The sequence below is a fragment of the Ptychodera flava genome (assembly GCF_041260155.1).
Source record: "Ptychodera flava strain L36383 chromosome 23 unlocalized genomic scaffold, AS_Pfla_20210202 Scaffold_24__1_contigs__length_23054250_pilon, whole genome shotgun sequence".
NCBI lineage: Eukaryota > Metazoa > Hemichordata > Enteropneusta > Ptychoderidae > Ptychodera > Ptychodera flava.
In genome coordinates this window covers 388,909-402,574 of record NW_027248278.1, presented here as the reverse complement: position 1 = coordinate 402,574, position 13,666 = coordinate 388,909, and the positions used below count along the sequence as shown (strand labels likewise).

Sequence of the window (13,666 nt, the reverse complement as noted above, 5' to 3'; positions counted from 1 at the left end):
AGCCAAGAAATACATATGTGCATAATACAGGGCTCGACGTAAGGTCAAATCATCCACTAGCCCGAAGGACTAGTAGCAGTTCATTTTTAGTAGTCCTAAATGAAATCTACTAGTCCTGCTCAAGCAAAGCCAAATGTTGCTCTCATGTTGTAAAGAGGTGTATATATGACCATTCTCATATTTTTTGTTGCAAAGGTTTTTAAACCCAATAACTAACTTTCATGCAAGACTAGCACATTTGCTTACTGCAAAATGTTTAACTTTGAATCATATATAAACCACAAAAATAACCTGAATGAAATGTCCTGTGTAGGAGGAGAGGTCATGAAAATAGCCTATTGCCATCAAGAATAAAATCAGAGGTAGGGATGAATTTGTTGGAAAATCCTTCATAGCTCAGGTAGTGCGCCATTAATTTGCAAAGAACATGTTTGTTCATGGTGGGGACAGATTTGTTTCTCCAGAACTGAAATTCATACAGCCATTCACAAATGTTCCTGTGGAGTGCCTTCATATTTTTGACATATATCACATTTTAAAATTGACCAGCTTGTGGGGAGGACCTCTCATTTGTAATAATGGTTTGTGAAAAATTTTGTTTTTAATAGTAAAAATGTTGCATTTTACCATTTCATGTGCTTGTGTCTTTTATGAGTTTTTGCCAGTTACTGGTAACAAAATGTGATCAGCACAAAAATAACCAATGACTCCCAGAAGTAATTGGGATACAACAGTCTGATACACCCATTTCATACGTTGTTTATTCACTACTGTTTTAAGGGTCACTTCACTATTATTGCCCCAATAATTTACACTTTTCCACTAAAATGGCAAAACAATAAGTTGCTAGCGCCAAGTTATTATCTGTGAGGAATTCCCTTACCTGTCCAAGCAGTAGCAACTTGCCATAGCACTGTTTTGGCAGGCTAGATGGCTCTTTTTAAGATCAGCTTCAATTAAGCTAGGGGGTCTTGACTATATATGGAGGTCAGCATGTGGAGGCATTCTAAAGCAGGGTCAAGCTGGCTACGAAGTATCGGAGGTGTTGTTTGGGAATGCCCCTGAAGAAATCTTGAGAAAAATCTTCTTTGAAAAGCAAGGATACAGTGTTTGAACGAAATTGTGGGGTTGCTCATGTTTTTAGGCGAAGTGATGAGCTTCAAGCAAACCAAAATACACGACGTGCAGACAATTCCGTTTGATGCTCAGCGTTGCATTGAGCCATGTTTCCCGGGGCCATGTTACTGGCATGTACAGTACAATTTGATTCTCTGTAGCAGGTAAACTGTTTCATTTTAAGTTGGCGATCAATAAAGTTTGCTTCACTGTTTCACTGTCCAATTTGTTTGGGTAAAAGTAAGTTTATTTTTATATAAAATGATCGAGGCTTGGATCATTCTTATCGAATGAGTGGCCCGGAGTCCCATTAGTTTTGTAGCGATAAACTTTCCTGGACAGCTACGGAACTTGAAAATTGCACTAGTCCGCAGGACTACCTCCGAAGACATTTTTACTAGTCCTCTTGAAAATTTACTAGCCTCGGGCTAGTGGGCTAGCGCTTATGTCGAGCCCTGTAATAAATGAGTACGAGATGTGAAATCTGAAGGTCTAATATCCTATCAAAATTGAAGCGTACAGAACTTGTGGTTACTGAGTTATGCACATATATGTATAATCAAGGTCTAAGGTCATCAAGGTCACGTGACATTTTGAAAAAAAAAATTGTATTGCTAAGTTATCCCTATATACCAAAAATCGGATCTCTAGCTCTAATTGGCTCGCTAAAAATTAGATATGCACATAATTAATGAGGTACAGTATGTGGCGTCATAACGTGTCCAATCATACCATATATGAAAGGTGTAGCACTTGTGGTTACTGAGTTAGGGACAAATATGTATATTTGAGGTCAAAGGTCATTGAGGTCATGTGACATTTTATTGCTAAGTTATCCCTGTATACCAAAAATCAGACCTCTAGCTCTATTGGCTCGCTAAAAATTAGATATGTACATAATTAATGAGGTAAAACATGTGGCTTCATAAGGTGTCCCATCATACCAAATATGAAGGGTGTAGCACTTGTGGTTCCTGAGTTATGGACAAATATGTATATTTGAGGTCAAAGGTCACCAAGGTCACGTGACATTTTGTCAAAATATCTGAGATATCTGCGTGAACGGATGGACTCATGGACGGACATGACCCAATCTATAAGCCCCCTGGACTTCATCCATGGGGACTAAAAACTGTGTCACTGCATCCTTTTTGCAATATGAATACGATGAGAAACTAAATTTTTATTTTTCTTGGCCTTATACATGGGAGTCTATGGACTGCCTTATACATGGGAGTCTATGGACTGCCTTATACATGGGAGTCTATGGAGACTGCCTTATACATGGGAGTCTATGGAGGTGGAAACTAAAAAGTCCTCTAACACGGCCAAATTTGATCGCATTGTGAAACAAATCGATGTGCATCTGTATGGGGTAGGGTACTATCCTTGTGCAAAGTTTGAAAGAAATTGACCTGGGCATGTCTGAGATATCTGCGTGAACGGACGGACGGACGGACGGATGCACGCACGCACACACGGACGGACATGACCAAACCTATAAGTCCCCCCGGACGGTGTCCGTGGGGACTAAAAAGACAGACGGTCAGTTTCGCCTGCAATAATAGGCCTACACATCTACAGTCAGTAGGATACCTACAGTAAACCTAAAAATGCCCTAAATGTCCTATCTTTCATCTGTCAACGTCTGTCTTATCATCTCTGTTGTTGCTCTGTCATTTCCTGGTTGTTTTGAGGTTTGTCATGTTTACTAATAAACATCGAGCTATGCCATGTGTCATCATCGATACATACATCTAACTGTACATTGCAAGTTGTCAATTATAAAGATGAACTAGCCTACCTTTTCTTACTCTGCGCTGCCGTGGGGCTGGATTACTTTGAAGGCATGGGTCAGACTTCCATTTGTTCAACTGGTGGCTGAATTTCTTCACTGTTGGTGTGGTCGTAGGCAGCCATTTTGATCTACTGCGATGTCCCCTTGGTCTAATGTGCGATCTTCACTTTCTGAGCTGCTTTCTACTCGGCTTCGGTCAAAACAATCCCCCAAAACACCCCCGTCTTATAACGGATCAAAGCGTAGCTGTCGTCGGCCGCCATTTTTAAATTCCTGTCAAATTTCGCTAATGATTGCCGCTTAGATATCACAAACTTGATGAAGCTGTTCGTATGTGAAACAGTATGTGGTTGTTTAGAAGGTCGTATTAGGTCCCCCTAGCTTTCTGACTCAGTGTTGTATGGCTGGCATTGCAATTCAGGCCGGGAAAGGAGCTGATGTCAACGTATTGCAAAATCAGGGGTCAAAAGGTCATCTTGCGGCACTTTAGTGCCGAACGGGGTTCAGAGGGTTAAGAGGCTGAAACTCATTGTACTGGGTATAACGTTTTCCATTGTAGCATACCATTGTAGCATACATTATAATATCAGAACCCTGTGGTGAGAAAGCAAGCTAAACTTATACAAGGTATTCACATTCAGTCTTGCAGTGTATATGCTCCCCACATGAGAGTCTTGCTCATTTGAAGATGGTCAATGAATACACTGCAAGCCCTTGTGCAAATACCTCAACACTGTATTCATGAATGAACCTAGGACATAGCAAGCAAGAGAGATGACAGATACTTAGCAGAAGGTCCATTGATACTCATTTCAAACAATTCGTGCAATGGGAAACTTACTTTTTATATCCAAGGAACAGCTTGACAACTGATGATGCAGAGATACTTTCTTCATCCTCTTCACATTCCTAATTACAAATTTAAAAAAATCCACGTTAGTACTGACTTTTCCATGATGCCAACATAGTAGAATTCTGGTTTTCACCATACTAAGGTGTTTGTGTTGAGGAAATGTACAATGTCTGCATCCTGCTGGTCTAGCACAAAGCACATTTCTAAGAAAAAAATCTGTTACACACCAAACTAATGAAAAGTATCTTGAATGTGATTTGTAGAACTACTTCATACCATCCTTTAATATTAAAAGCAGATAAACATAGGGCCAAAGTCCCTGAAGCTACTATAGACATGGATACAAAATTAAGTATTTCCTGACTGTATGAAATTATATCACTAAGGTCATCCTAGGGACATGTAAACCAAATATTAAAGCTGTCTGACCAGCGGTTTTGAAAAAACAAGTGACTCAACAGTTGACAGAGCTCTGCTGCGTCATGTAGAGAATAACCCTTTTGTGACACATGTATTGATGAAGAAGGTGGATATCTTTGATAGCTCATTTCAGGATGGCCTGACCAAAAATGGAAAAAAATTCCGTAAAAATACAGATTTGCATATTTCATCAGACTATATTAGTCTATAATAGCAAATAAACGAGAATTAATTACATTCTAATTGAAGTAAACAAGACTTGCTTAAATCAAGATTTACGTCATAAAAAACAGTTTATCTGTCAGGTTATAAAGAATCTTGAGCTGGTTATCTTTTAATATCAGTATTTTTATCCTATTAACCAAGCACATTTTAACTTTCAAATTAACATAGTAAGTAAGTTCTGTTGAATAAGTTGAGACTGTACATACTCAGAGAAAGCACACTGAAGAGACAAATGTTTGAAACTTAAGAAGTTCAAGGTCATCAAAAGCATTATAAGGAATCATGTTACACTTTCATTGCACTGTTTACACAGATTGCATAATTGCTATTAATAGCACATGAGGAATCTTACAGCCCAGCTTTACCATAAAAACCCTATCACTTTGACCACTCTTTTAATTGACCACTCTATTCTTTTCCTCAAAAAGTAATCTTATTTTATCCTTACCAAGTCAACCATAAATGGAAATTAGAACTTTCTCTATCTCTATTTATTTGACCACCCTATCATGACAAACTATTATGAGCAATTTCTTTTAGATAACATAAATGGTGGTTCAGAATATATCGAAGTTGGGATTCAGGAAAGTTGCCGTTACATGTTTTAATCCTCAATTCACAATGAACTGTCAAAAAAAGTTGAACCTTCTGATAATTCCATACTAAAATTATTTTGGCTTTGATGATTTCCTAATTGATTCAATTATTTAAAATCATATTAATTATTTTTTTCTGGGTGAATTGATAGGGTTTACACGGTACAAGAATTACATACAATGTAAGTCAAACTTTGACCCAAAATGACAAAAAAATTCCTTGCATATTTCATCACAATTTGAACAAATCTAAGTTGGGTTATCCCTAGAGACCTGTATACCAAATAACGAAGCTGTCTGACCAGCGGTTATGAAGAAGAAGATTTTTTACCAAAAACACCTTTTTTGGCATTAATTTGCCTATTTTCAACAATATCAAAAAATTAAAAAAACAAGTTTCTAAAAATCATATTTTTCATCTACACAACAAATATCAAATCAGTAAGTACCGCGGTTCTCAAGATATTTGAGTGGATGGACGCCTCACAAACGGACATACATACATACATACATACATACATACATACATACATACATACATACAGACTGACGCCGGACGGATACCCATCCCAATAGCTTCTATAGACTATAGTAGCTAAAAATATAGCTGCAAGCAGCAATGCTTGGGCCAAAGAAATCTTAATTGGGGAAAAATATCGTCAAGGACAGTGTGCTCACATTCTGTTTGAATTGGTCCATTCGAGAAATATTTAAACCAGGAAAAACAAGAATGACAAAAGCAAATAAGGCCTCCAACTTAGGTACTGGAGGTCATCTTTAGGAACATGCATATCAACTTCAATAGCAATGGGACAAGCAGATCCTACATACATAAGCAAATGTCAACAACAAAAAAATAGACAGAAGGTTTGATAAAGAAAGGTTGGAGTGGATAAAAAAATGTACGAGGGATCTGCTCAAAAAGTAATGCTACCTCATCAATCTTCTAGACCCTACGCCTCCTCAATATCAAATGTTCCATCCCTTGATATCACATAACGCCAGATGACAGGAAATGTATTTACAACCTTTGGCAGTTTCTTATTACCGGTAATGCAATAAGATCATTCTAATGCAAACAGCACTTAAGTTAGTTACAGATAGTGAAATGCCTTCCACTGTAGGTGGTGATTACAACATCTGGAATTATCCTGGATCCAAATTTCTCATCAGTTCTTGTATGTCTTACATAGAAAAGTTGCAAAAATTGGTCTGCAATGAAAAAATTCACCTCAGCTTTGTTTTCTGGATCAAATTTTACTACAAATTGATACCAAATATGACAAAACTATATTCACAGCCTTCGAAACTGTCTCACAACATATCCTGGGTTGGTGTAGGTCATTTAAGGTCACAAACTGAGAAAATTACCTAAAATATACAAATTTTGGGGTTTCCCAACACCTTGAGCAGTAAATTTATCTAATAGCATCCCATCGGTACTTAATACCAAATTACAAAGCTATCAAACAAGTAATTTTGAGGAAAAGTTTTCTTGACCAAAAATGACAATATTGTCTTAAAAATATTGTCAATGACTTTGTGCTCACATTCGGTTTGAATTGGTAAATTCAAGAAATATTTAAACCGGAAAAACAAGAATGACAAAAGCAAATAAGGTCTGCAACTTAGGTACTGGAGGTCATCATTAGGAACATGCATACCAACTTCTATAGCAATGGGACAAGCAGATCCTACATACATAAGCAAATGTCAAAAAAAAAATTAGCCAGAGAAGCTTGACAAAAAGAAAAGGTGGGAGAGTGGGGAAAAAATAAAGAGTGGGAAAAATGTACAAGGGATCTGGTAAAAAGTAATGCTACCTCATCAATCTTCCAGCCCCTACCCCCTCCTGAATATCAAATGTTCCACTCCTTACATAGAGACCAGCTGGCATGGCAGGAAATGTATTTACAACCTTGGGCATGTCTTAATTAATGCTATGAGTGCTATCATTCGAATGTAAACAGCACTTAAATCAGTTACAAATAGTGAAATGCCTTCCACTGTGGGCGATGATTACAACATCTGGAATTATCCTGGATCCAAATTTCTCATCAGTTCTTGTATGTCTTACATAGAGTAGTTGCAAAAATTAGTCCGCAATGAAAAAATTTACCTCAGCTTTGTTTTCTCAATCAAATTTTCCTACAAATTGATACCAAATATGACAAAATTATGTTCACAGCCTTCGAAACTGTCTCATAATATATCCTGGGTTGGTGTAGGTCATTTAAGGTCACAAACTGAGAAAATTACCTGAACTATACAAATATGGGGGTTCACATCACTTTGAGCAGAAAATTTATCTCATAACATCCCTTTTGTACCAAATTGCAAAGCTATAAGACAAGTAATTTTGAAAACAAGTTTTCTTGACCAAAAATGACAAAATTGTCTTAAAAATACAAATTTGTATATTTCAGGACAATTTCCACATATCTAACTATTGTCATCTCTGGACATCTGTACACCGAATATAAAAGCTGTCTGTCCTGGGGCTTTAAAAAGAATATATCTTTTAAGATTTTTTGACCAAAAATGACAAAAATAGCGCCAATGGCACTTGATCACAACTGGCACATTGTGAAACTACTCTATCTCTGGGTGCACCTGTACATGAAATACTGAATGGGTAGGTGCTGCGGGTTTGGAGTTTGTCAGTACATGTACACACACCCACACAATCATATCATATACATACAGACAAACTCAAAGACAGGCAATCTCAAACCTATAAGAAGAGTTTTCACTGGCACATATACTCTTGGCCATATGGGAGTTTGAATGGGTTAGCTCTACATACTGACATAGAGGAGAAGTTGTTGATTTTGCCTGCACTTCAAATGTTAAAGAATAGCCACCTGGTATTTGTAGCTGACAGCTGGGGAAAAAGTGATATTGGACAAGTATGGATTTTAACTGTATGCAAATTTTATTCAATATATAAACACTGAACAGTATTAAAAAATCAAAAATCACTGACGAGGACAGTGTGCTCACATTCACTTTGAAATGGTCTATTAAAGAAATATTTAAACCAGGAAAAACAAGAATGACAAAAGCAAATAAGGTCTGAAAGGTAGGTACTCGAGGTCATCTTTGGAAACATGCATATTGACTTCTATAGCAATGGGACAAGCAGATCCTAAACGCATAAGCAAATGTCAACAACAAAAAATAGACAGAGAAGGCTTGATAAAAAGAAAAGGTGGGAGTGGTAAAAATAAAATGTACTGGGGATCTGGTAAAAAGTAATGCTGGGCCCAGTGATCAATCTTCTAGACCCTACCCCCTCCTGAATATCAAATGTTCCATCCCTTGGTATTACATAACGCCAGATGACAGGAAATATATTTACAACCTTTGGGAGTTTTTAATTACAATGGATGAGTGTTATCATTCTAATGTAAACAGTACTTAAGTTAGTTACAGACAGTGAAATGCCTTCCACTGTGGGCGGTGATTACAACGTCTGGAATTATCCTGGATCCAAATTTCTCATCAGTTCTTGTATGTCTTACATAGAGTAGTTGCAAAAATTAGTCCGCAATGAAAAAATTTACCTCAGCTTTGTTTTCTCAATCAAATTTTCCTACAAATTGATACCAAATATGACAAAATTATGTTCACAGCCTTCGAAACTGTCTCATAATATATCCTGGGTTGGTGTAGGTCATTTAAGGTCACAAACTGAGAAAATTACCTGAACTATACAAATATGGGGGTTCACATCACTTTGAGCAGAAAATTTATCTAATAACATCCCTCGGGACTTCATACCAAATTACAAAGCTATCAAACAAGTTATTTTGAGAACAAGTTTTCTTGACCAAAAATGACAAATTGTCTTAAAAATACAAATTTGTATATTTCAGGACAATTTCCACATATCTTACTATTGTCATCTCTGTACATCTGTGTACCAAATATAAAAGCTGCCTGTCCAGGGGCTTTAAAAAGAAAATACTGTTTAAGATTTTTTGACCAAAAATGACAAAATTGCTCCAAAATAGTAATTTTCCAAATTTTGTCATAATTTCAACAAATTAGAAGAGTACCGTAAAATTCCCAATTGAGGCCGCACCTCTAATTGAAACCGCACCCTGACTTTGAAACTTGTCTTGGCTCATTGTTTGCCCATTTTGGGGTTTTGATTTGTACCATTATAGAAGCCGCACCCCTTCTCTGAGCCCATCATGAAACAATGCATGCTGAAATTCACACCAGCTGGCTTGCGTCGCGTCATTGACTTGTGCTAATGATTGACAGGTGTCTTTCTTACAGAAAAAATACACAATAAAAAGTTCTTTTTTAACACTACTACCATTGTGCATTTTGTCATTGATAGTAACAAAAGCCCATGTATCGGCACGTTTGTGTGTATGTTTGAACACGGCCGAAGTTTTTGTAAGTGTGGTGAACACCGCCATAGTCAATTACCTGATGCAACAATTTTGAAGCAACGGTGTTTGTGTACAAGTTAAAATAGTTGAGAGATTGAGATACCATGTTTCAAATACGTAGTTTTCATTCAATACCCACGTACCCTTACCGATGCCTGACGTACAACACCACCACCTGCATCATATTGACATAATGAACTGCCTATACTGTACTGAATGACCATGGTGGGTGCATATAAGCTTGTACACGTTCCGTTTTTGATCATGAGAAAATAAAATTTGACCACAAAACAGTTCACAAAAACATGCCAGTAAAGTTACCAAAGGTCATTCACTTGCCTTTATTGCACTATCCGAGTATGAGCAACCGGTTCGGCAACACAAGACAGCTGTAAATCAAGGGGATCCGTCTGCCATGGACGCTTAATTTATGCTAATTTTATGCACGATTTTTTCAACACCATTTGATCTTCTATCGCTTTCAAAATCGACCGTACACGTCCAAAGAAATTGCTTGTACAATCTCCGAATAAAGCAGTGACATTTTTTGTGAAATTTCAGCGTCCAAAAACCCCTTAACTTGAAACAAAGACATCATGCATGCTGGTCAACATGGCCGACCTTAGTGAGACTATTCTATTTAGGGGACGGGGGTCAGCAGGGTCAGAGAATCAAGAAAGTACTGGAAAAACGTGTCATTTTCCTTACGATTATGTCAAGGGAACTCCAGTTTCCCATTGTTTTAACATCTTTTAATAGTTTCCTTATTATCTAAAAGGAATTTTACCAAGTTTAACGACCAAATACACTCTCCTAACGTTTCTATATTGGAGTTACACTAGGGTAGGGGCTTTTTATGCGGGTAATTTATTCACGCAGAATTCATTGGTACTAATTTTCATAACAATAGTGATTGCCCCTGCAATGCTTGGTGAGCATTGAGAAAAATATCGAAACACAGGAAATGTACGTAATTGAAGCCGCACCGAGACTTCAGTGCGTGATCCCAGGGGTCCCTAAAAAATGTTTCTAATACAAGCCGCGGCTTCAATTGAGAATTTTACGGTAACACCTGCGCAAAGATCCAACCCAAATTTGAAAGTGATTGGGCTGGCAGTTTCAGAGAAGAATTTTTACTGAAAATGAGAAAAATCACCAAAAAATTCAGCAAAAATACAAAATTAGGGATTTCTTCACAATATTCATAAAACTGTATAAGGTTCACCTAAGGTACTTGCACAAATTTTCAAAGAAATCAAAAGAGCGGTTCTAGAGTTATTAATTCTTAACCATTTCACATTTTGTAAGCTCATTTGCATAATTTTGGTAATGCAGACTTCATTTGAACAAAATCCCATCTATAGCCCAGGATGCATCCACACACCAAATACCAAGCTGAAACGTGCAGTGGTTTGCGTGTTTTTGATGTTGACAGACACACTGTACGTACGTACATACATACATACATACATACATACATACATACTGTCTCGAGACCTCCAGTGTCCCATTGTTTTGTAATACATAACAAGTATGCCATGAGCTTCTATTTAAAGGAGAGAAACTTCTCAAATAAATTTTTTTCCCTGCATAAATTTCCTGTGAGAACACATGGACAGATGCTCAGGACTCTATTATGCTAGTGCTACCTTGATAACTAACCTACAACTTGTAACGTTATTGTCTAACCTGTTCACCCCAATTTCCTGTAGACAGGTCCACACTCACCATTGATAACAGTGGGTTTGGGCCATACCATGGTGGTGAAAGACTGTAACATGTGAGGTTGTGGATACTTAATCTCTGGAATGTCAAAGTCTGTATATTGACTCAAGGACGTTTACTTAACAAATGCCTAGGGTCATCTCAAAAGTGAGAATCTAAACTATGAAATATGTTTTTTTTTATTGCTTTTGATGCCCAAAAGAGCAAAGAAATCTCTTATACTTCGAATCAGCCATCCTGCATATTCCTAACATTCATCAAAACCTCATTTCTGTTCCATAACTCATAAAACTGTCCACAATGCAGGATTGGTGTACATTCCAAAACTACATATATGAAAGACCCCTAAAATCAATTAGTTAAAAAGGGGGGTTAGAAATTTCCCAAAACTATAAAACCGCCGCTTCGTTTGGCTTCATTTTTCGGAATCAGAACCTTGGAAGCAGTCAGAATATCGATACCAAATATCAACGCAGTCTGTTCGGCAGTTTTTGACTTTTTGTCGTTTACGGAAAATAGACGACATCTTACACCGGTTGAAACTACCCCTATATCACAACTTCCAGTTGTGATAAAAATTGCCCCAAAACAGTAATATTTCCAATATTAGCGTAATTTCAACAATTAGAAGGGTAACACCCTTGCAAACATCCAATCCAAATTTGAAACAATTGGGCTAGTGGTTTCAGAAGAGAAGAAATTTTACTTAAAATGAGAAAAGTAACCAAAACATTCAGCAAAAATACAAAATTCAAGATATCTTCACGATATTCATCAAACTGATTTTGATCAACCTTAGGAACCTGTATACCAAATATCAAAGCTATCAGATTAGTAATTTTTCAATAAAAAAAGTTTTGACCAAAAATTTGGAAAATTGCCCCAAAATTACAAATATCAAAATTTCAATTCAATTTGTATACACTTGACTGAGGTCATCCTGAGGAACATGCATACCAACTTTCAAAGCAATCAGATGAGAGGTTTCAGAGAAAATAGCGTCAATGACACTGTAGCTCCCATCCTGGACTATTTAGTGTTTGTTCTCTGGTCAGATATTTGAACATGTGTGAAAGGGATAAAGTGCATGAAGTGAAAATACTTAAATGAAATGTACTGGAGACAGTGAAATATGTTTAATGTAATTATTCAGAATATAAAATGGAAAAAATACAGAATTAGATATATCGAATACTGTGATACAACCATTAACTCAACAAGTCATTTACAATGACATAGTCCCCACTTGTAATAGGAGTATTAGTCTTGATGGGGCAGGAAAATATGGTCTAAGAAGTATCACTGGAGTGTATATGTTGAGATCTATGGGCACATAGGTCTATGTCGTTGTTCCCAATTTGAAACACATGTGGCATGTCTAAGTTATGGTTCTAAATCGGGAAAAAAGATCAGACCTCTAGCAGTATTGGCCAGCCAAGAAATACATATGCGCATTATAAATGAGGTACAAGATGTGACATCTTAAGGTCTAATATCCTATCAAAATTGGAGGGTATAGAACTTGTGGTTACTGAAATATGCATATATATGTATAATCAAGGTCAAAGGTCATCGAGGTCACATGACATTTTGAAAAAAAAATTATATTGCTAATTAATCCCTATATGCCAAAAAATCAGATCTCTAGCTCTATTCGCTTGCCCAGAATTAGATGTGTACATAATTAATGAGGTAAAGCGTGTGTTGTCATAAGGTCTCCCATCCTACTAAATACAAAGGACATAACACTTATTTATTGACATAAACATATATTTTAGGTAAAAGGTCATCGAGGTCACATGACATTTGGTCAAAAAATTTCTCTCCTATAGTTATCCCTATATACCAAAAATCAGACATCCAGCTCTATTGGCTCGCTCAGAATGAGATATGCGCATAATTAATGAGGTACGATATGTGGCGTCATAAGGTGTCCCATCATACCATACATGAAGGCTGTAGCACTTGTGGTTACTGAGTTATGGAAAAATATGTATATTTGAGGTCAAAGGTCACCGAGGTCACGTGACATTTTGTCAAAAAAATTGTATTGCTAAGTTATCCCTACATACCAAAAATCAGACCTCTAGCTCTATTGGCTCGCTCAAAATTAGATATGTGCATAATTAATGAGGTACGATATGTGGCGTCATAAGCTGTCCCATCATACCATACATGAAGGGTGTAGCACTTGTGGTTACTGAGTTATGGACAAATATGTATATTTGAGGTAAAAGGTCATCCAGGTCACGTGACATTTTGTCAAAAAAATTGTATTGCTAAGTTATCCGTATATACCAAAAATCAGACCTCTAGCTCTATTGGCTCGCTCAAAATTAGATATGTGCATAATTAATGAGGTACGATATGTGGCGTCATAAGGTGTCCCATCATACCATACATGAAGGCTGTAGCACTTGTGGTTACTGAGTTATGGACAAATATGTATATTTGAGGTCAAAGGTCACCGAGGTCACGTGATATTTTGTCAAAAAAATTGTTTTGCTAAGTTATCCCTATATACCAA

The 13,666-nt window shown here is 36.9% G+C and overlaps 1 protein-coding gene across 1 annotated transcript in view; it reads right to left on the bottom strand.

The window, feature by feature from the left end:
* The window catches only part of LOC139125085 (cullin-1), a 182,590-nt gene that overhangs the window by 18,663 nt on the left and 150,261 nt on the right, over positions 1-13,666 (bottom strand). The window contains exon 17 of the mRNA XM_070691194.1: positions 3,756-3,823. Within this exon, the coding sequence (XP_070547295.1) occupies positions 3,756-3,823 (68 nt within the window). The remainder of the gene's footprint in view (positions 1-3,755; positions 3,824-13,666) is intronic.